Genomic DNA, 24,821 nt, shown 5'->3' with positions numbered 1-24,821 from the left:
AAATCATTCTTTCGATGTATCTATTTCGATATATCCATTCGAGTTTTGTGAGCTGTCGATGATAGGGGGCAGAGCCGTGGTGTTTGTCTTGTGACGCTTGTGACATTCAGGCATTTAAAACCTATTTACATAACATGGCAGGGTTTAACTACAATAGTACCCCCAAAAATCCTTTCTACCCCGAAGAAGAGGATGATGTGGACGATGAAACATTCCTTCGTAGCGCTAAAAAAGGCAATTCACGATACATGCTGTCTCCAGAGTACGAACAGGAAAGAGAATTGGAAGAGAGACGACTTCAACTTCTGGAGAGGAAGAAAATGATCGAGGATAGAACAATTCAATCGTCTCAAAGGTCCATAGGTATTCTCAGGGAATCTGAACAAATTGGAGTGGCTACTGCTGAGGTATTGATTTGCATTATTCCTGTAGATAAGTGGAAACTGGGTCGTGGTGTCAATGGAGAATTTCACTTTTTAGGAATTAATGAAACAAAGGGAGCAACTTGAAAGAACTGAACGGAGATTAGATGACATAAATAGTACGCTGAGGACCAGTCAAAAACACATTCAAAGTATAAAGGTATTTATTTAGGAGGATCCGTTATGGCTTGTCGAGTAACCTGACTTTTATTGTCTTCTAATCCGCTTTGTGCTTATATTTTTCAAATGTCCCTCGCTTCAGAGCGTTTTTGGAAGCTTAAGAAATTACCTCAGTGGTCGTCCAAATGAAGTTCCAAAGCCACTTGATGTGGGAAGGGAGACTACTAGTAGGCCATCGCCTTTGACTCGACGTTTGGATGAAATGTCAATTGCTGAGAGAAATGAGTACACGCCGGAACATCCAGGTAAGTTCCTCTGTTGTATTAGTTGGATGCAAGCCTTCGTGAGAAAGTTTGATTTACACATTTCAACTTCACAGGGCTACGAGTTAGAGGATTGGTGCGGGAAGAAGAGATACCCAGTGGAAATGTGGGTGACGTATTGAATCGAAATTTAGGTGAGTTTTTTTACGTAGAATACTTTTTTAATAACTGTAGTATTTTATTGAAATCCGTAGTTTGGTATATACTGTTTCCCCTAAACTGCCAAAAATTCAAGGTCGACTTTGGGCATCCAAGAATTTGTCCTGGGAGACTTATGTAAGAGAAACATTTTATCTGATTATTCATATTGCGTTGAGTAAATTATTACCATTGATATAATTACAGAATCATCATTTCAAATGCAATGTGACCTTGGGCTTTGAGTCGATGGGATTAATTGGATACAAGTTAATATTATTTTGTTGCCATAACACCTTTAAATATTTGCATAAATTATTACAATAATAACGTGCAAAACTGAAAAATGTGTATGGTTGACAATGAACATTCTCTGTGCAATATTTCCTAATGGCTTAAGTTGGAAACCTTGATTGCATTTGTTAGCATTTTCATTTTTAACATAAGAGTTATTACATGCACAAGAGAATATATGGTGATTTACATAAAACGTTTGAGCTGAGCAGTTGTCATATATTTCACCGTATATTTATCATCTTCTGTCAGAAGTTGTGATACGTAACTGGTAATATTAAGATGAATTATTTACGAAGTTTAAGGCAAGTTATTGGTTTTACTTAATAGTTGATTCTTCAATTTTTCTTTTCTGATGAGATAAGGAATATAACTATTTGATTGTGTGATGACATATTTTGTTTTTAATCAAAGTCACACCTTGCCTATTTCTCCAAATTACTGAGCATTTTTGTAAATTTGATATTTTCAATCTTTTTACTTAGCAAAATTTAATCTTGTTGCCCCTCCTCCCCCCCAAACCCTCCAATTACTCATTTTAATTTTATTAAATCGTTGCAACACATTTTGTGTGCAAATTATCAAACAAGATATCTATATGAGGAGGATAGATGAACAAAAAGTTCAGTAAAAAATTTGAATAAAAATTCTTGCAGGGCAATAAAATATTCCTCGGCATAGATGCTTATTTCTCCAATCAATTTTGCTGCACCATATTATATTTTTTGAGTTTTAAATGTTTAAATATATTGACAAGTGCTTAAAATCTTGTTAACTTCAAATTGGGATTGCTATTATAATTGAAGGGTTTGGTGTGTTGCACAATCATTCTTTTTATCAAGGACAAACTTGTTTAGGGTGTAATTTCATTTTATACAATTAATAATACACCTTTTATATTTTACAGATGAGATGAGTGGTTCTATTAGTCGCCTCAAAGGCCTAGCCAGGGGCCTTGGAGAAGAAATTGATGTTCAAAATGATATAATTGAAAATGTATCAACCAAAGCAGATCGTGCTGATTTGTCAATCAGTAGACAGAATCGTGACATGAAACAGATCCTCAAAAAGTGATAATCCTTTCTGATAGCGTAATGATTTCAGTGCCGACAATAGGCAGCAATGAAAGTGCATGAGGAAGTATCTTGTGGCTGCTCATGCTTTCTGTTGTTTACCGACTTAAAAATCACTGTGATTATCAGAGAACATTTCCATTAAAAGTCATATCATCTGGATTTAATCGATTCTTAAGTTTCTATTATGTTTGCATCAGCAGTTTATCCAAATGTTTATATTATTTTATATAAGGTGTACTCTGCATAAAGTGATATGCTTGTATATATTCTCTAACCAAACATTTGTAATAGTTGGGTGATCCATGTGCCCTTTGTTATTAATAATTTATGTTTAATGTTATTAAGTGTTTTTGGGGTAGGAGAAATGTTAAGTCATACAGATACTATCAAAATCCAAATGTACATGTTCGCAAAGTATCATTTTTTAAAAATTCATTGCCATTTTTCAAAATGTCTTTTATGCTTAATTATTATGGGTGGTATTTATGTTGGAAAATTCTGTTACCAAATTATGTAATTTAATGTAAAACATTGCTTCAATTTGAATACTGAATTTATTTACATTTCAAATATCATTGCCCGTTCACTGTCTAAGCCTGTTTGTACCACTGTTTAATGATGTAGGAATAGTTGCACTGTTCATGGTGCTAAACGTTTTCTTTGGCTACTTAATTTGCAGCAATGGATGCTTTATAATGTTATTTATATAAAAGTTTTAAGGAGAGTAATAGGTACGTATTTTATGGATGTAAGTGTAGGGTCCCCGTTCAGATTTTCAAGTACGGTGGTTACTGTTAATATTGTCCATAAATTGATATTGAATAAATGATTTTGGCATGTTTTTGTGCTACTCTTAATTCTTGCATTATTTCCTGCACCCGAGGAAGTTAATTTTGATTTTCATGCAGTAAATTTCTGTCTGTGAACATTTTGAGCACATTTAAATACTGGTAAATTATTATTATTTAGTTGTAGGTAGCTTTTGGATGGATACCGACAAAATGATACATTTCTGTGTCTCTCCTAACAAGACAACCTTACACTCAATGCTACAGTAAACCCTTCTTCAATTCTGCATGATTGTTTCCTCCCTTTAATTTATCCACCATTCTTATATTTTTCAATTGCTATCCCATCTATTGCAAACTTCAACATCCACCACCAATCAAAATCCTCTGTGTACACCTTTGGTGTTTCCTTTATATCTCTGCCAACAATCCTCTCTTACTATGCCTAGTACATTTTCATTTGTTTTTCTTTCTGCTCATTTTATTTTTTTCGATCCACACCCGCATCTAAGAAACTTCAAATTTATGCCATCTTGCTTCAATGACTTAAGTTTCTACCCCCTAAAAGCCATGCTCCACATTAAGATATTCACTAATATTTTCTAGAGGCCCTTGCTCAGTGTCTCTGTCATCAAATTCTCCCTCATAAAAATATCTTTGCTTTATGCAATTCGTATGTCCATACTACTTGGACCATTTTGATCCACAACACTTCTGTGTTATGTAATCTATTCAACCATCTCTTGTTTATGACCTCCAAAATTTACCTTCTTCCTTCTCTGAAAACCTCTTAACCCTTGTTTTGTTAACATTAATTCTTATCTCACACCCATCACATTGATTTTATTATGTGCTCGGAAATAATTGTAACCCTTAGGTTGGCTGGTAACTCAAGCTAACTAAATTTGGGCACAATTATTAGAATGGTAACTATATTCTCTCAAACCACATTGCCCCATCCATATAAGGCTCCTATTTCTGAATTCAGGTCCAGGAGCCTGAGAGAAATTTCATGTATTTTTGGGTGTTCTCAAGGTTAATTCCTTATGCAAGCCTTGGACCATTTTCTTCCTAATTCATCATAATATGGGCAGCGCACAGGAATGACCTTTACCTCTATAATTTAATAAAATCCACAGTAACCTATCCACAAATGGAAGGTTGGTTTTGATAGGTGAGTGAAGTGTTTACCTTAAACTAAGCCATTGTTGGCAGACCTTGAAAGTTGGGATAGGGGGTGCTACTCCCATTCTAATGCCACCTGTTGGCTTCCAAACAGGTTCCAGTTACCAAAAAATCATGAAAACTTTTCGAAGGGGCAATTTGAAGATAAATCTGGGATCCACCATTTAGGCTGCCATGCTATCACATTATCTTCCAGAAAGTGATGCATTTTGGGACTTAAATATGATTCAAATAAACAGGATGCTGAAGCCAAGTGCTCGAAGTTACATTCAAATCAAAATCAGTGGAAATAATATAAATTGAATCCACTAAACACCATCTTAAATTGCCAAGTAAATAATTTTTGGGACGTTTCAAGTCTTTAAAATTTCATCTCATGTTCAAGTATTTAAAATTTCTTAAACACTGTCAGTAATAATGAAATTGAAAAGGAGTGGGTTCTAGTGTTTAAATGATAAAATGTATGCATGTCCTTTTGGAGTTGGAGAAGAACAAAAATCATATTCGGTTATTTCAGAAAACTTAATCCCCTTAATTAATTTCTTCACTACACATCCCTACCCTTAAATGCTTCCTTCAAATTCATGCCTTGTTTTACTTGTGTTTCTGTGACTGATAGTTATATATCCCTCATTTTGATAATCTCTGGTGCAACATTCTGCCTTACCTTCCTAGATATACCACATCCTCAAATGAATTTGTTTGACTCATCTCTTCTCTCAATATGACTTAACTAATGGGGTATTGGGATAGTGAAGTGGATAGTGTACTGCCACCTCACCCAGAGGGTTTAAATCCTGGAGGCAGCAATCTTTTTCAGTGATATCCCGATCCCTACTTGAGGTGCTTTGTGGAGAGCACTTTAATTAAGTATACCCTCCGTCGGATGGGATATTAAACTATTCTTTTTGTTAAGAGTAGGCTAATGCCAACACTGGGTTTCTCTCTACCCCTCCTCCATTCCCATACATCCCTAATGGCACAAATGACCTCTACTGTCGGTTACCTCCCCTATAGCTATTCCTGCTATGACTAAGCAATTGAAGCGTACAGGTTCATTACTGTAGCATCAAATCCACATTTTTTCATGGGCCACTCATCCCATATCCTTGCTCATATTTTTACCAAGCACTCATTAAGTCCTCAATGCCCACTTCATTGAGTCAAAATTCAGGTTTATATGGGTGTACTCTGGTTCATTTTTCATACTAGTGTGTAAAGAGGAGTATAGCACTTATATTTTATTTAAGTTTTGCTATATTGTGCAAAGATTATTTTATATTCTCCTCTTGCTACTAACAATTTTTCTGATTGCATTTAATCTCTTCATATATCCTATGATATTTCTCAAACAATATCTCAAGATATAGATTTTCATGGAGATGTACTTTTTCATTTATTTAGCTGTTAGCTTTCACTTTGAAGTTATTCCTCCTATTCTCCCTATAAAATATAATTATGTACTTTCAACCCATTTTGTTCACTTTGTTACTTCTCATGGGCCTATGTAGATCTTGTGGTATTTCAGAGAGCAATTCAACATCATCAGCATTCAAAAGAATGAAACTTTTTCCTTTCAAATCATTAAACCTATCTGCCTCATATATCCTTGCATTAATCTCTTTAACATAAATGAATATATTTCACTGACATGATACATCATTGCTTTATTTCATGCCTAAACTCAAATCAGTCACTAATGGCCTCATTTATTCTTAACCTTGCTGTACTCTTTTCACACTTCATTTTTATGCCTTTATAAATTACTCCTTCCCTCAATATTCTCCAAAAGCCTTCCTTCAAGTCAAGCGTTCTTCCATTAGTTGCCATATGTTTTCTCCCTCTCCCCAAGGATTTCAACCGTGATGTTGTAGAAGGGTTTGGGCATTCTGATGACTCCAAGAGCTGTTCTGGTGGTAGCAAGAAATTTTCTCCAGGTATGTTCACCATTGCCAGAAAGGTTGGAGGGTAGGAGCCAGATACATGGTAGTTCATGCAGTGTCTGTTCCTTAGTGAGGAAACTGCGAAGACATCTGACCTCAGTGGGGCTGGCATTGAGTGAAGGTGTCATGTTGAAAACACCATTGAGGAAGGCAGAGGGAAACCACTTCATTTATTTAATTCAAGACTGTAAGGATGGATGTTATAATGACATGAGTCCTGGAAACTACGGGACTCGGTACAATTGTCTGTGTGGTGCCTTGGCAGAGGGTAAGACAAGGCTTCTGCAGTTGTCTTCTTATGAAATCCCGATGGGAGAGACAGGATATGGAGCAGTTTATCTATCCTTGAATGTGGGTGTGGAGAAGGATGGAAAATGTGAAATGGACAGATATGAATACAAACGAGGAAGTGCTAGGCATGGTGGGAGAGGGTCGTTGTGAGTAATCAAAAAGAGGTAGGAAAGGTGGCTGCAGAGCATTTTTATTGTCAATAGGATGTTGAAGACTGTGATGGAGGGGAGGGGATTAGGAAAGCAAGGGAGGGAAATAATAAGATGAGCATGTTGAACGTAATGAGGGGAGGAAGGAATTACGTGGGATTCAAGAGGGACTTACTGTAGTGTTGGATATCAGGTTGTGTTTTTGTTTAGGAGAGGTAAGTAAATGTAGTGTTTTACAACTGTATCAGCTGTGTCCATCCAAAACCTATCTTAATTGGTAGAATTACAATAATGATGCCTATTCCAAATCAGCAAATGAACAATAAACTTTCTTTTGCTCATCCTTAAATTTCCTAAGTACTATCTGAAAATATATCGAATTCTACACCATTATAACAAAAACATTCCCTTCAACACTCTCTAACTGCACATCATCCCCAAGAATACCACCACTCTAATTCCTCATTCCATCCATCCCTTTGCTCAACATTTGTTTTCCCTTTTTTTCCATTTCCAAAATAGCTCTAATATCCTACCCTGCGAGCAAGTCATTAATCATTTTTCTACTTTTGCCAGTTCTGTTCTTGCCTTATTATATTTCAGCATTCAGACTTTTCTCTTTGCAAACTTCATTTGCTAACTTCTAAGCTAGCTCAACTTTGGCTGTAGTCATCCAATTTCATGTCTCTTTCTCTCCACTCAGAGGCTTTCACCTCTTCATTCCACCAAACATCACCTTTCATCCATGTTTTCCATGTTCACTTTTAGTGCATTTAATAATCATTCATTAAAAACCATCTCAAATATCTTTCACAACTGTTCTCTTCATATGTTTTTCTCCAATTCCTCAAGTGTGCATTTGGATTTCAACTTTACTGCCAATTGTTTTCACTCTCCAGGTGTTCTTGGCTAGTTTTTGCCTTATCAGATCTATATATTTTTGAAATACCTAAATAGTGCTCTGAATCACAAACAACTCCGCTCCTCCATCACTGATACTCAGTCTCTCAATATGTATCTGCATGATACCGTATAAGCCACATGCAATGCATGTGACAGGGGTACATCTACACCAGGCACACACAGCACACAAAGAGTTGTTATCATGTATTGTACATGAATAACTGTATATGACAAAATCAAACTCAATCTTAGAATCATCTTTTTGCCATGTATGCTAATGAGTAGATTTATACTCATACCATTTATCAGAGACAAAAAAGTCCTATTCATAGGCACATACGTAACTAATTCCCTCTCAAATCTTTCACTAAGGGAACAATCAATGGCTGTGCCACTTTTTCAGAGGTCTCCATTTCCAACATCAATCCAGTCATTCATCTTTTTAGCAGCTATTATATTTTCATCAGGGTCATGCTACTTCAAAGGTACCTTCTCAGCATGAAAAGTAAATACATGATTGTCAACTTCAGATCATGTGACCTATGCCACCCATCATGACTGGAATCATGCTATTCTTTTCTTTGACTTGTATGACTAATGGTGAGTATGAAAAGTTACCAATCTCTGCAGAACCCATACCAAATGTAGAATTCACTGATAATGGTTACTGTATTCAATCTTAACATATTTCCACCAGCTTGCAACAGAAAAACCCCAGTAAAACTTTAGGCCCACTTTCACTATTTATTCTAAATAAGCTGGTATCTCTTTTGAAGGGGCTTCCTGGATAGCTGACATTTCATTGCCCACACCCAACCCCCGTCCACTAGTGACTGACATCCTGAGTGTATTGAAACATCAAGATAATTTAAAAGGAAATGAATGGATAATTAGAACACCATGTAGCCAGAATTTGTTAGCTACTTAATCCAGAGTGCTTCAGCTTTTATAACTTAAAAAAATACATCTGGATCTTTAAAATAGTTGTAGGCACCAAATATGAGGAGTAAATGACTTAATATTGCTACTTCTTGCCACTTTTACTTGGCTTTTGACTGTGGATATATTTGAGATTTTAAATTAAAACCTTCATTTGGTGGAACATAAAGGTACAAGGTTTGCAATGACAGATTTACATTTTGAGATGAGAGAATGACATTGTAATTGATTTCGATTTCTTGGCAGTGGAAGAATAGCAGCATTTTCTCAGCAGATATCTCAGTGATGTGTGCTCAAGAAGTAGTCCACTAACAATTGAACATATTCAGGGAAATTTCCATTTTATAAGGGGTATAGATTCATATTTTCATTAGTTGGTTACTTTCTTACATTGGATGAAAATATAGTCAACCTCTTTTAAAAATTAAATAGCGTTGGATTCAGCATGAATATCTTCTGTTCATGAACATATAAATCTGTCTTTGCGTTTAGATAATGAATGGATAAATTACTTAGATAAATTTTGAGTCTCATGTCTTGATTTTATTTTCTTGGGCATATTTTAATCATTACCTTTTTATTAAATAATAAAAAACAGCAACAGTAAAAACAACATTGTAACAATACCTCTGTCTTTATCATAATCTTTTTGTTAAGCTGACTTACTTTATACATTGGGTTTCCCTGTATTGTAATATAATACATTGTTCTATTTCATATTCAAAAGATAATGGAAGAACACTTGATTCTTATTTAGGTAAAGTAGGTACTTGGAGCTTATATTAAGTATTGGATCAAAGTCTTTATTAAATTATTTAATCCATGCCATATAATTGGCACTAATGTTTGGACGGCAAAGTTTAAGAGGATAATCTATTGAAGTCAATCATTTTAGCCACAAAAATCGAAGTTTATCAATAAGGTGAAGATGCTCAACATGAAGTGCTTCAATGTCATTATAGTATTGCAACTGTTATTGGTGATCACAAATCTAAATATTTCTTAACTTGGAGCTTGCTTACCTTCTTGATGTAAATTTAACTTCCCCATTTTTCTATAAAAATGCACCAATGAAAACATGCATTAAAAATAAACATCACCCTTTATGCTTATTAACATGGCAATAATTAAAGTCAGGGGAATTTTATTTTATCCTCATCAGTTTTAATAAAGATATTCTTGTAACCACATTTTAGCAACAAATTCATAGTAAAATACATCATTCCTTTCTCAATTGCTTCTCAAACAAGTTTCACACAATACGACCAATTAAAAATTGATTTATAAATGTCAACAGTGATAAAAAGTTCTGTGTTTTCAATCTGTAGAGCATTTGTGATCATTGGCATTTCAAGGGACTTACTTTCATGACCTTAAGAGTGATTAAATCAAATACCCGTTTAAGGCAGGGTAATATTTCCTCTGACTTTCCCAAAATCGTTTTTTACGGGTTAAAGGGATGGGAAGAAATAAGCATAACAAAAGAGAGAGAAAGAGATGGCATTTGTACAGATTTTGTGACCTGCAAAAGTATACAACAAAATATGACCTCCATATCTTCCCCTTTATATGATAATGTCTTGGTACTCAAATCAGTGCTTGGTTGGTTGAAAATACCTTAATCACTTTTTGTGCTTTGTTAGATCTGGAAGCTATCTTGATCACTTGAGTCCCCATTGTAGGGTAAAAGGATATTTGTTCAGCAGTGTCCCCAAGGTAGCACCTTATTAACGAGCAACACAGTCACTGTATGGGTGCAGTATTTAGTCATGCTCTCACTAGTGTCTCCCTGGCATATGAACATGGTCTAGACAGTGTCATTGAATTTTCATTAACCTATTAAAATCACAAGAATTTATTAAACTGAGTGATGAATGGATATTGATAATTGAGATGCTGGATTCATCACTCATCAACCTTCAGAGCTTAGGAACTGGTGAAGGTTTTGATACAACTGTCGTATCAAGTGGACAATCACTGCTACTGTGACCACTTCCTGAGATAGTAACCACAGCCTTTTCAGGATCTGGTTCAGGGATTTGCGATGACACTTGCCCCATTCCTGCCGTTGCAGCTTTAGCTATTCCACGGAAAGAGTTGGATAGTGCTGATAAACTTGGCAGGGGTAACAGAAATGGAAGTTGGCCTGTGGAAGCTGCCCTCCTTCGGGATGTTGACGATGATGGAATGTTACTGCTAGCTGATCCAGATTCCTCAAGGGACCTGGCATTAAGCACTTGCTGTCCGATCCAAACTTTTCTTTTCGTGTACTCACCAACAGCATCAGTTTCTTGGCATGACCCTTGAATTGCAACTTTACTGTCAGGGCTTCCTTTGACTTTGGTGCCATTCTTTTTCCTCAATGTCCCTGCCCCTTTCCTCCTGCTCTCACCCTTCCTTGTCTTCTTCCGCAGTTGCTTCAAGCTCCTGCTTTGATGCCATGCGGAATCACTCACTACTTTGTCCTTGGGTTCTTCTTCATCGGCATCCTCTTCTGAGCCTAACAACCTCTCAAGAAGTTCGCGTTCAGACCTTGAAAGTCTCAGGAAACGTCTTGCCAGGCGGTGATGGCTTTCAAATTCTTCCTCCTCCTCCTCCCCTGCTTTCTCTGCTTTATCACACTGCTCATCGTACTCCTTCAGTCGCTTTACTCCTTGGCGTCTCTCCAGCTCCCTTGCCAGCATCTGTACCTCCCAATCTTTATTTCTGCCTGGCATTTGGATGTCATCATTTTCTTCTTGGCTTGAGGATGATGGACTTGATGAAGGTGAAGATGATGTGAATGAAGATGAGGATGATGTTGATGAGTAAGACATTTTTAAATCTTCATCCCTATCACTTAGCCACAAAGACAATGCTGCAGATCTGATGTCATCATCCTCCTTTTGTGAAGCTTCTTCAGACAAGGAATGAGATGACTTTCTTTTGCATGATTTTTTACCTCTCTGTCTTACTATTGCACCTTGGTCAAGTGAATTATTATCAAAGCAGTCATCAACATCTATGTCATCCTCTAAGTCAGCAGTTACAACAGTGTCAGCTGAATCTCCTCTCTGTTAGGGTAAATTTGATAAAGTGAATGTTATCAAAATTTAATTTAAAACATTTTGATCTAAAATGGTTGAAAATTTACGTACCATGAAAGGATTGACGTCATCAGATGACGATGTAGAGTCATCTTCTACTGACATTGTATTGCCATTGGTACGTGTCCCAGTGTTTGGCTACAAAAAAATGAATAGATATTGTACATGAACGTGTGATATAAATATAATTTCACAGAGTTACCACCTACTGAATAAAAATATTCAACATCTTAAGTGAGCAAATATTTCATTAAGTTGAAACCATTAGATTATCTGAATATAAGTGGTATAGACAAGAAAATTAGAGAGGATAGGACAGGAAAATTAGAGAATATTAAGCAAGAGATGGAAAGGGGAAATATAGATATTTTAGGTCTATGCGAGGTGAGATGGAAGGATAGCGGAGATTGCTGGAGTGATAATTATAGAATAATATACAGTGGCAGGGACAAGAGCCAACTAGGAGTGGCCATAATATTAAATAAAGAGGTAGGGAGGAGCATAGTCAACATAGAACAAGCAATGGATAGAATATTACTATAGAGATAAAAGCAGAACCGACGAACTTGGCCATTGTTCAGGTATCCATGCCACCGAGCAACCATAAGGAGGAAGAGGTCGATAGGATATACGATCATTTAGAGGACATAATCGCATGTGTTCCTGCAGGGAAACATTTGATAGTGATGGGGGATTGGAATGCGACGGTAGGCAAAGGAAGAGATGGTGATGAGGTGGGAGACTACGGTTTGGGCACGAGGAATGACCACGGAGAGAAAGCAGTTGAGTTCTGCAGGAGACAGGGGCTAGTCATCACCAACACTTGGTTTAGACACCACAAAAGACGCAGGTATACATAGAAAATGTCAGGTGACTCAGAGAGGCATCAGCTACATTATATTCTGGTTAGACACAGGTTTAGGAACAGTGTGATAGATTCACACAGCTTCCCGGGAGCGGATGCGGACTCTGACCACAATTTAGTTGTTATGAAATGTAGAGTCCATTTCAAAAAGATAAGGCAGGGGTGGTGAGTCAGAAAATGGAATGTAGAAGCATTAAATGGATTAAAAAGGAAGGAGTACCAACAGGCTGTAGAAAAAATCAGTTGTGAGAGAAGAGAGCTGGGTGCTATAGAGGAAAAGTGGGAACATATTAAAAAAGGGATGTTAAAAGCCGCAAAAGAAACTATTAGAATGGTTAATAGGAAAAGGAAACTATAGATTATGGATGTGATGATTAGAGAGATAAATGAGAGAAGGAAATGAAAGAATTTAAGTACAAAGTTAGGAGGAAAGAAGTACATGGAGAGTTTAATAATAAATTGAGACAGATAACAAATAGAGTAAAGGAAGTGTGGTGGAAGATGCAGTGCGAGGATATTGAAAGCTTCTTGAGGAAAGGTGAAATTGGTATACAAGTACAATTCAAGAACAATACAAAAATTCCAGACAGTAAAAATCTTTTGCCTTGATCGGGATCTGGATCCTTCTATTTTCGGCTGAGTGCTTTAGCCAGTTAAGCTATCAAGGCATCCTCTCACTCTCCTAAATTTTGGAAAATCATCCTGGACAAGGCAAACGATTTTTACACTCTGAAATTGTTGCATTATAATGCATATTAGCAGATGACTCTATCAAAAAGTTACTGTTGCAGCATTTACCGCAGTTTCTTGGAACAAGACAAGAAGGTTAAAACATGGTCGAGAAGTACGAAAGGAAAATCTATGTTAGCCGTTAAAGATAAGTCAATTACAACAAAAGTCGAAGCAGAAAATATTCAAGAGAAATAGAAGAAATATATAGAAGAATTGTATGGTAAAGAACTTAGGCCAACAAGGTCAGATTTGGAAAGAGAATATGAGGTAGATGAAGATATCTTAGGTCAAGGCATATTAGATGATGAGATAGAAAGGGCATTGAGGGAGATGAAATCAAATAAGGTTATGGTGGTAGACTATATTCCTGCAGAATTACATAAAGATTTAGGAAAATGTGGGAGGAAGTCTATATGGCCTGATTTGTAGTATCCATGAGGAAGGACTCTGGCCGGAAGACTTTGTGAGATCAGTGTTAGTACCTATTCCAAAAACAATTAAGGCTATACCATATGAGGGTTATAGAACAATAATTTTTATTTCCCCTGAAGCTAAATTTGTTCTCAGAATCATCAAAAAAAGGATAGGAAAATGATTACTTAGGGGATGATCAGTTTGGATGGAGGAAGGAGAGAGGCATGTGTGATGGCATTGCAGTTATGAGATCACTTATCAAAAGGAGTATACAATAGAATAAGGACATATTTACCAGTTTCGTAGAGTTTGAAAAGGTGCTTGAAAGAGAGAATTGGGAAAAACTAATAAGTATAATGCAGAAAATAGGAATAAATTGGAGGGATAAGAGGCCAATTTACAGCCTATACAATTCTTAAACTACCCAGGTGTGAGTGAGAGATGAAGAGTCTGGATGGGCAGTGTTAGGCAGTGCTGTTTAATGTATAGTTGGAGGAAATGATTATTGAGGCATGAGAGAAACTGGAGATAGAAATGAAAGTTGGTTGGGAATTGAGAAAATCAGTCAGGTTTGTGGATGACCAAGCTTTAGTTTGTCAATCAGCCAAAAGGTTGCAAGCATTGCCACATGAATTGGGAATTCAGTGCAATAGATATGGGATGAGAATAAATATAAATAAATCTAAGGTTAGGCAGTTTTTCAGAAAGAGAAGGTGAACATTAAAATAGGAGGGCAAAAACTAGAGCAGGTAGAACAGTTAATGTATCTCGGAAGTGTTTTGGACCAACACGGTCAAAGTAGTAGGGATGTAAGGAGAAGAATTGCACTTTGCAAAGAACCTTTTACAAGGAGGAGGGAATAGATGACAAGGACGTTGAGTAAGGATGTTAGGAAAAGGCTTGTCAAAACGTTGATATAGGGTGTAATTATGTACTGTGCGGAAACATGGTTACTGAAGTAGGAGGATAGACATATATTAAAGGCTTTTAAAATGTGGGTGTGGAGAAGGACGGAGAAGGTAAAATGGATGGAAAGGAAAACAAAAAAGGAAGCGCTAGGCATGGTGGGCAAGGAGAGGGGATTGTTGGGAGAAATCATAAGACAGGAAAAATCGATGAAAAGCATATTGATTGGGAGTGGGATGTTAAAGACTGTGATAGAGGGGAGAATGTTAGGCAAATGAGGAAGGGCAGGAATAGAATAAGGATATCGGATGGAATGAATGGAGAACGGAAGTATACAGAGATGAAGAGGGACTTTTTGTAGAGTAGGATGTTGGATTGTGTTTTGTTATGGGAGAATAAGTGGTTGTTGTCTTCATCTTAACCGGTAGGTTACCTTTAAAAAAATGTGCTATGGGAATTTAGCAAGTTTTCTCTTTACTATAACACAATCCAAAATCATTTTGGGAATATAATGCAAAATATATTATTAATTAATTCAGAGGAAGTAATTCAAATGCTGGGTTGATGCTGGTCATGCCAACTTTTCTACAACAGTAGCTTTTTGCTAATTGATTGAATGCTAGTAATAATTGGTATCTCATCATACAAATTATGGCAGAGAAATAGAGAAAAACAAGGAAATTCTGAAAATGGTATTGGTAAAAGAATATTTGCAACATTTAACCATGGTAATTGAGGATATGTGTGAAAGCAGATAGAAGTTTATAATTTCAATATTTTCTTGCATAGTAACATGCTAGTAATGCAAATGGGGCATTAGACAGTCAAGGGATTTAAGTTCACCCTTCGATTCAACACATTTTGACACACATATCTAATTAGACAAACAATGAAAGATTTAAGACTGAGAAAGATATAAAATGAAAGTAATGAGATTTAATAGCTGTGCTAAGGAGAAATAACAACAGGTTTGCTTAAATTAGATCAGATTGGATAATTTGGGTGGTATTTCGAATTAATGAAGGCAACATTAATGCTAAGGGTATCAGGCAAAACAGGATGATAGCAAAGAAATGTTAACAACTAATGAAAATGTTTTATATGGAGTCGGATGAGAAAGAATCTTGGTGGGAGGAATTCAATGATAACAATTCATAGAGAGGAATCAGGAAGTTGAAGGGTGAAATAGTCTAGGGCAAAATTTATTTTGTTTACAGCAATTTAAATATTCCACAAGAATACGTAATGAGTTTCAGGGATAATCCTGAACCCACATCTATATGTTTGGTTGATTAAAATAATATTGGGTGAGCTTTTCCTCAGAAGAATAAGGCTATTCGCTTTTATGCATGCATATCCTTTTTTTCCTTTTGAATGAATACAAAAATTGAGTTGAGATATGGTCCTAGCCCACAACTTCAATAGATCTCCAATCACAGTAAAATTATTTGCTTAGTGTGAGGAAATTCACCGAAATGATTATTTATATGTAATAAAAAATTGAGCTGATTCTTTTTTATTATTCAAGGATTGGGTGGATGAAGGTTTCTGTGTCATTATGCTCAACAATAATGAATAGTTAATGGACAGTTAACGACAATTAAGTGGCATCTCCTCTTACTACCTCCTTCCCCTTTGACCTCAAATCTGAATTCCAAAAAGATAAACACCACTTTTTGAGAGAACATAGTCCTGGCAAAGGCCTCTCCCCCTCAAAACTTTGTGACCCCACATTTCCATTTTATACCAAAATTTCACAAGCCTAGTAACCCTGGACGCCCTATCATCCCTTGCACCTATGAATTCAATGAATCTCTGCCTTCATAGATCACTATCTTCTGCTGATAAGATGTCTCATGCCAACTGCCACGCCAGCCTTCGTGGGTCATACAGTCACAATGGACCTTGGACAGGGCTCGGTTCTCCATCACCATTGTGGCAAGTAATCCTAAACCCAATAAAAGCATTGTGGAACCCATCTGTATGAAGGGCATTACTAAATGGTGTTCAAATTGAGGATTGTCATTAAAACTAAATAAATGTTTGGTGATAAGTTTCCTTAAAAGATCAATGGGACTTGTTTGCAAATTAGCTGGAGTTGACCTGGAAGTAGTTGATATGGTAAAACACTTAGGTGTTACAATAACTAAGACTTAACTTGGGGGACCATCATATGTAAAATCTGCAGGCAAGCATATAGAAAATTGGGATTTATTAGATATATATCTGGCAGTAGTGACTCCTAGGTCAAGAAACATTGTTACCTTGCTCTTTTACGGTCTCATATAGAATATGCATGTAGTGTATGGGATCCAACTGAAAAATGCCTCATTCGGGAAATTGAGAAGGTTCAACGCTGTGCGGCCTGTTTTGTTAAAAACTCTTATGATCAAATGAAAAGCATCACTGAAATGCTTCTGGAGTTAGGGTGGGAATCATTGGAAGAAAGACGATTCAATGCTAGTTTGAACTTACTAAATAAATTCAGATCCGCATGTTTCAGTGCCAAGGTCTTGCAAATTATTCGCACTACAACATACATTGGTCGTTTAGATCACATATATAAAATTCGGGAAATAGATGCCCGAACTAGCAGACTCAAGGACTCCTTCTTCCCATGGACAATACAGGATAGCAACTGTAGGGTTATAGATAGTAAAAATTCCACTTGCCACCCTCAGTGTCAAGGGAAAAATTAGTTCTACTCAATTACGTGCGCTTTCACTAACCTCATTTGATTTGTCGTCAAAACTCTTCCCACATGACTGCATTTGAATGCCATTAAATAATTTAATGCTCATTAAAGTATTGCTTGCTCTGATTTGTTCTGTTTTAAAGTTTCTTCTTCCATCCCTCATCTCACTCTGTGGGGGGACTCTCCCACTACCTGCAGCGTTGGGTCACCTTCTCTACCTGTGTCCTTGGGGAGGAGACCATTGTATGTTGAATGTCCATGTGGTAGTGGAATTTTGCCTTCTTACTTTTAAAATTTTAGTTTGCACATTATTGGATAAATTTTTACTACATTCTAAGGTGCAATTATTTGTTAGTTAAGAGGATATGTATTTAGATGTTTGTTAGCTGAGAGGGTTTTTACATGAATGTATACTCCGCTATGCGTGTAGGTTTGCATGGATGTGTTGATATTGCATATGGTTTTGTTCTCTTTTATGGGTGGAGACCTAATATCCCTGGCTACAAGCCTTTGCGGGGTATTATGTAGATGTATTTCATAGTCGCAACCCCTTCCACTCTTTCATTGTATATGCACACTTCCTGATCTGATTAAACAGCATCAATATCCCCCATTAATCCAATGTCCTTATGGTAATAATGGCTGTCACCTCCCTTTACCTCCCTCCACCTCCATTTCTAATAATTAAGGCCTCAAAATCCCTAATACATTAACTCTCCCAAAATACTACACCACACACCTTTGAGTGATTTCCTCATCCACTTTACAGCATCCATGCTCACAAAAACACCTTCATATTCAACAACTTTTTCTAACTTCAGACAAAAGAATGGCCTCATCATATATCAATCTTTTCATGGATCGTTTTGAGCATACATTATTGAAATCCTAAATTTTAAAGCATTTCTCCTCGACCTGATATATCAATGATATCGTCCTTCTCTGAACTCATGATGATGATAATCTATCTTCCTTCATCTCATCCTTCAACTCATCATTTTGAGAATCATTTACTTCTTCCACCTCTGATTCTAACATTACCTTCATAGATCCATTTCTATCTAGAAAAAAATGATTTTAATACCTCCATCCACATTAAACCAACCAACAGTACCCAAACCTAAGTAGTTTATACTAATTACAGACAAAGCATTCCATTCCTTTTTTTCTCTTTTCATGGTCTTTACATATGCAATGAAACCCCTTTCCAAACGAATAAAATCACTCTCTTTATTGGTGGTCATGTTGCGTTCATTGAGTGAAAAAAATATTGTATCAAAACTATTTGTTTGACAAAGGTGGCATGGCCACTTAAATGTAAAAATTCATTGACTACTCTTTTTATTTGTACCTATGTTTTAATAGCATCTTTAATACGTACTGTGTGTGAAGTTTTTAAACTTTTCATAATTACTTTTAAATCTATAATCACAAAATTGTAATGATAATCACCTGCTCCAACTCACTGATCCGCTTCTCAAGGAAAAAAATTATTTCATCACGTTTCTTCACTTCTGATTCCAGTGAAAGAAATTTCTCCTGGAATCTACTTTGTATTTCATCCTGAAAAATACATAACAGTTTAAAATAAGGTAAAACTTATCATACAACTAACATAGGTAAGAGAAGGGGAAACTTATATTAAGAATAGCTTAGAAACAAGAAAATATTAGCTATGTATATTAATAACTCAGGGAGTTATGGAGCTGGATAAATACTTTATAGTAGCATTGCTTCAGGAATAAATAATATTTTAACATTAAGGAAAATTGTTTTTCAGAAACATATAAACTAAACTTAGTGAAGCAATGCATTGATATATCTTCCCTCAATCATAATATATGAATTTAGTGATGATTGATTAAAACAGCAATTTTGCAAATGTACATAAAGAATCAGGAATTATGGTATTTTCAACTTGCAACGCAATGTAAAAAGTTGCTCTTGTCTAAGTGGCATCACAAATTATTATTCAACTACACTCCCAATTTTTTCTAATATGACTGAACTGATTATGAGCTCAATTATCATACTTCTTTTTTTAAAATTTCAGCCCCAGGCATGCTTTATATGCATTGATATTTGGAGCTCATTCAACCTAGAAGTAATGAAAATGAACGAATCAGTAATGATCATCATCTTGACATTAATTGTACTCGCCCTTGTAATGACCTACTTGTGGAAAATTGAACTTATGTAATATGCTTCTGGAGTTTATTACTGTATTTTCTTTTTGAGAGCATACACCTTGTACTTCCTAATGCTCATGAGAGTTATTTATAAATGTGCACCTAGTACATTCCATGGACCTCATGATTCTTTACAAAATGCTGTTCTTTGGAATAGAATCTGACTTGGCAAGATAACCCATTCAATTTTTGCCAATTAGATCATTACAAAAAAATAAAATATAATTCATGCATTGAAACATTTAATGCCTTCTGTCAAAATGGACCATTAAAATTACTTCACTTGATGAGATTTAAGATGTATTTTGTTACTTGATGAGAATAGAGGTGGAGGATTTCAGCCATTCTCTCTTTAGGGGTCTAATGTTTGCAATTAATGTACTAAAAAACCCTGAATTTTTTAATTATATCATATACCATGTGCTCGCGGTCTTTCAAAGACATATGTGTGTTCTCTCCTTCCATGCATGAGGAGAAGTGTTTAAAGTAAAAATTATTTGGATATAAAAAGGGGGTAAAAACAATTTGCATATGACATCTGACCCTTTAACTTTACTTCTGGGCTAAATTTTTAGATATCATATTTTGGAAACAAAACACATAGCTGAGAGTAAAAAGCATCTAGACAACCTTTCAAGCAATCCCAAAAATATGATTATGTAATAGCACTAATTCTAATAGGCTCATTTTTTATGTATCTAACTCTCCAGTATGAATAAAATGAAGGATAATTAATATGAATTATTCATAGAAGAGATCAGTTCCTTTTTAGTGAGCACTCCATTTGAGCCATTTAGAGAGCACATGTAAATGGATTGAACCATTTGATTGAGAATTTAAAACATCTTAATGATCTAAACCAAGACTAAAACTTTGTTCGTACTTCACTTAAAATCTTATATATGGTTTTACATCCTTGTAATTGAATGGATCTAATTAAAAAGCCAGAAATCCAAAGGACTATGACAATATACATACTTAAAAAGTGAAATCTGTATTTTGGTTGCTTTCTGTTAAAACTTGCTAGCATTAAGTTAATTAATGTGAATTGCTGTTTTCCAGTACTCTTAATTTTGTCATATATAGAATGTTATCTCATTATTATATGGCTGTGATTTTCCTTTTAAATGATAGCAATTATGGAATTCTAAAATACCTTCTATTTTAGTGAATGCATAAATGAATTTGTATGGAATAGATAAGGTCTTTCCAGTGTTAGCCATTTCACCCCAGCCTCAATTCCTATCTATAACTTGTCTAAATGTTAAGAATAATAAATGGATGTTTAACAGTATTTGCTCACTAGCAACCCATTATGATATTACAAGTAAATATTCTTAATATATCATATTTAAAACATGAACTCACCACATGGGATTGTATTACTTGCTTGATACCTAAAAGTACTCCACCAAAGCACTCATCCTCCTTTGTTGAATGAGAATCAGTGGCACCTTGTACTAAAAAATGCCTATTGTCTAGAGCTGAAGACAAGGATGTAGGTCTTGCTGTGGATATGGTAGAATAATGGTGTAAGAAAGGTTCTTGCTCTGCATGTGATTTTTCTTGCACAGCTGAAGTAGCTAAGTCAGGTGTGTGCAGCACTGGAATGCCAGGAGAAATTGTGGCTGCGGTGGGTGTGCGAGGTGGGGATGGCAAAGTATCCCTGTTGAAAGTGACACTTTTGGTCAGCTTGCTGTGCCTTGCTGCATAGCCCTCAACAGTTGGGGCACGCATCAGCTGGTGAAGGTCCTTTTTTGTAGCACCAAGAGTAGTAGTCTTTTCTTCAGACTTAAGAGAACCTTCACCTGTCTTGGTCATTTCATCATCACCTGCAATTGACCCTGATAATTTCTTTAAAATGCTCTTCAAATTTTGCCTCTCTAATGTCTCATTACTCTCTGGGGAGAGGTTCCTTAAATCCTCATCCTCAGTCCTTTGTGAGCACACAACATTTTCTTCATCACAGTTACTCTTGCCTCTTGGCACTATACTATTTGTATGGGGGGAGTTTCTCCTAAAGAATGCACTTGTAGGGCCTATGTGTGAAATATAACTTGCGTCTGAGAAGCTTCTAGACAAACTACGGTGACAAGGATCAATTCTGTCGACACAGTCTCCACTGTCCAGACTTGAACTCTTATCCAATTCAGCTAATCTTTGTCTATCATTGAGGATTTTTAATTTTTTGACAAAGGGCAAGCCACAGTACTCAGGAGAAAGGTCATCTATTGAGGCATAATTTTTATCTCTCCTGAGTGGTAACATTTGGGACTTCGATGACCTGAACTCCTGCCTCCTGTCAGTGGCTACACTGCAAAGTTCCTTGTCAGGCTCCTCCGAAACTCTTACAACCAACTCACCCTCATCATCCTCCACTTGTACCACAATACTTGAAGTTTCTGAGGCACACATGGACTGAGCACCTGCATCTTGATTAATTGACACTGAGTCTTCTGCTGAAGTTTGGGCACTTGAAATTTGTGCTGAATCTGTCCTCACAGAGGCCTCCTGCATACTTCCTTCACAACACTTACTCATGTTAAGGTCACTGCAACTATTGTCCATACAAGTAACTTCTGGCTTTCCTTTGCATTCACTCTGCTGAAGGTCACGAGTCCTTGGAGGCACTACAGCTACTGAAATTTGAGAGGTGGTTGCGGCAGATGAAACATTGGGGGCACTGTCCTGGCTTTCTGAGCATGCTGCAGTCATGGAGGGGACTCCGGCAGAGGATGATGTTGAAGATGGAGGCAAAGTACTCTCGGCAGCTGAGGCAGAGGGTTGAACCCCAGGCTCAGATTCCTTTTCCTTCTCCTCCCTGGCTTTGAGCAGAAGGAGCCGTTGGATGAGGGGGCGTACTGCACGGGTGGGTGGTTTTTCCTCCGGCTTACTCAGCTGCTCTTTCTCTTCTGCTTCAGGAATGGGAGGGGGAGATGTTTGGGATGCCCCAGAAGAAGTGGATGAGGACTTCCTCCTGTTCCCTTCCCGCACTTCTCTCTCCGATAGTGCAGCAGCCTTCTTCTCTGCTGCTGCCGCAGCTGCGGCCGCTTCCCTCTCTTCTTTCTCCCGCAGCATTCTCAGCCTCGTGAAAAGTGGCAATCCCTCCCCGATGACCTCCACTGGTTTTGACCTTACCTCCTGCTCTTCTCCCTTTGACCCCTGAGGCTCCTCTCCTTGGGCCTTCTCCCCTTCTGACTCCTTGCTGCTGCTTCTCCTCCTCTCCCTCAATTTCCGCTCCCTCTCCTCTTTCTCTCTGAGCATCCTCAACCGAGTTATGAGGGGCAGGCCCTCCCCTATGACCTCCACCTTCTGCTCTGACTCCTCAGAGCCTCTTTTCCTTTCATCATCTTCGTCTTCCTCCTCAGGTTCCTCAGATCCATGGCCCCTCCCCCTGCTCCTTTTCCTCTGGCTGCTTCGAGGCAACTCAGGGGGGCTGCTCTTACTGTTACCACCCACGTCTCCACCACTGTCATCACTTTTGACATGTGACATTCTTCGAAGAGCACCCTTGATGCCAGAGCATGATGAATCCCAATTGCCAGTGTGTTTTGATGTCAGAGATCTTCTGCAAGCAAGGAAAATTGCTGTATATAGTGGAGTTTCTACTTTAAATTCCATTATTATTCTGTAATACTGAATCAGGAAATAATTAAAAAATTATTATATTCTTTATTTAAATTTTTATGCATTAAAAATTAATTAAAGTCTTCTTATACCTTCACATCAATTAAAATATGAATAATAATGCTTCTTTAAACTGCATCTGGAGCCATAATGTTAAAACAGTCAAATAAATTTAGAAAGATCAGTACATTTTGTTCAACTTTGAGTAGTCAGTAAATAAATCTGATCAACTATTAAGTATTTATTCATAATTAATTTTCATATTTTTGGCACTTTCAAAATTTGATAATTTTTTATATAGGTATGCTTATATTATTTTGGAGCTTCATATTATTATAGTGTTCATGTGACTGCCATCTCTCGTCAGTGGTAGCAATTCAATTTCCACACCATAGGTATACATCTATTCAACCACCTCCTCCCCATGAGCTCACTTGTTCTAAATTTTATCTCTTACCCCGGTTCTGTACCATGGACATTCATTCATGTTCCCTAAATAGTTCTGTCACTAGTTTGTAAGCTGGTGATTAATGGCTGCCTAGTCCACCCTTTTGATACTTCTAGCTTGTCTGTGGCATGTTTTGTCACAGTTTAATGGTAGTGATAAAAAAAGAAGGAATCTATGTACCAATTTATATTAAATTTACAATAGGTAGGAACCCGATATGATAAAGACAATATGATTTAATTTCTAATATCTAGGAGTATAAAAATAATTTTAAAATTACTCATTCATTGCAAATTAAGAATAATGAAGCATTTATTTAAGATGAATTTTGACTTTGTTCAAGTCAGTACAATTCAACATTATTAATATTAAATATCATTTATGTTTCTGTTTTGACACAGAAACATAGCTTTGTAAATAAAGTATGTTGCTTAAGAGTAAATATGCCATTAGTTTCCACTAGATCTCAAATTCCAGGATTGGCACTAATTTTCGCTATGTCAAACTCCTTAGCTGTAATTAAAAAATTAAAAATCCTGAAAGGAAATGTAAGCACCTATTTATTTAATCATGAAAACATTATGCATTTTGTTTTGGTAAAAGAAAATTAGATGATTCTACGTAACTGTGCATATATAGCTAGTGACATAGGACAGTACAAATGTCATTACCATAGCAAAAATAACACTCGAGTTAACTTTGCAAAATAGTAAGGTCATTGACCATTAATGCTTATCTGGAACTTTAGCATTGAAAAAAAAGTTCAGTACAATTTTAGTGTCAATTTTAAATAAATAATTTGAAACTAATTTATATGGCTTAATCTAAATGAGTTGGTTTCACAAACAAAAATATTGGCAAAGTTAATTTAGCTTAGTCACAATTATTATTTAAAGTATACACAACATTCATAAAAACTTTCAAAAATAATTAGCTAAAATAACAACTTCATGCTAATATCTTTCAAACTTTTAAGTTAGAACAGAAATAATGTATAGCTGAGGAAAAATATAAAAGTACAGCGGAAACCACTTCATTATGATAATGAGTGGGAAAATTCACCCAATTTCACTCAAAACCTCCTAAAAACTTCCATCAACATTTCTCATTGACAGATTGACATGGGTAACCCCACTACTTAACTGTGAGTAACTACTCTTCTTTATACAAGTAGGCTTGTGAGAAGTGCTGCAACACCCTATTCTATGCTACATCTCTCTGCACTCCCAAAGTATTTTAAAAACACATTTCCCTCCCCATCTGTGGACAGGATACCTCCAAGACTTTC

General features: G+C 36.4%; 2 protein-coding genes across 2 annotated transcripts in view; one reads left to right on the top strand and one right to left on the bottom strand.

Annotated features, from left to right (window-relative positions):
- The first annotated feature begins 68 nt into the window (after positions 1 to 68).
- On the top strand, positions 69 to 3,214 carry Snap29 (Synaptosomal-associated protein 29kDa). Its single transcript, XM_071596206.1, has 5 exons — positions 69 to 407; positions 481 to 582; positions 685 to 847; positions 922 to 999; positions 2,205 to 3,214. Exons 1-5 carry the CDS (start codon positions 135 to 137, stop codon positions 2,369 to 2,371), a joined length of 783 nt encoding a protein of 260 aa, XP_071452307.1. The 5' UTR covers positions 69 to 134; the 3' UTR covers positions 2,372 to 3,214.
- Positions 3,215 to 9,106: 5,892 nt separating this feature from the next.
- Positions 9,107 to 24,821, bottom strand: part of LOC139697493 (uncharacterized) — a 678,343-nt gene continuing 662,628 nt past the window's right edge. Inside the window, exons 19-22 of the mRNA XM_071596219.1 lie at positions 20,827 to 23,026; positions 18,722 to 18,832; positions 11,709 to 11,795; positions 9,107 to 11,624 (exon numbers count right to left, since the gene is read on the bottom strand). Coding sequence (XP_071452320.1) covers positions 10,491 to 11,624; positions 11,709 to 11,795; positions 18,722 to 18,832; positions 20,827 to 23,026 — 3,532 coding nt within the window. The 3' untranslated portion in view covers positions 9,107 to 10,490. The remainder of the gene's footprint in view (positions 11,625 to 11,708; positions 11,796 to 18,721; positions 18,833 to 20,826; positions 23,027 to 24,821) is intronic.

This window comes from Hetaerina americana, unplaced genomic scaffold (genome assembly GCF_022747635.1).
Source record: "Hetaerina americana unplaced genomic scaffold, ioHetAmer1.1.p SCAF_78, whole genome shotgun sequence".
NCBI lineage: Eukaryota > Metazoa > Arthropoda > Insecta > Odonata > Calopterygidae > Hetaerina > Hetaerina americana.
Note: the sequence above shows the minus strand (reverse complement) of the source record. Positions and strands in the feature narration are given on the sequence as shown.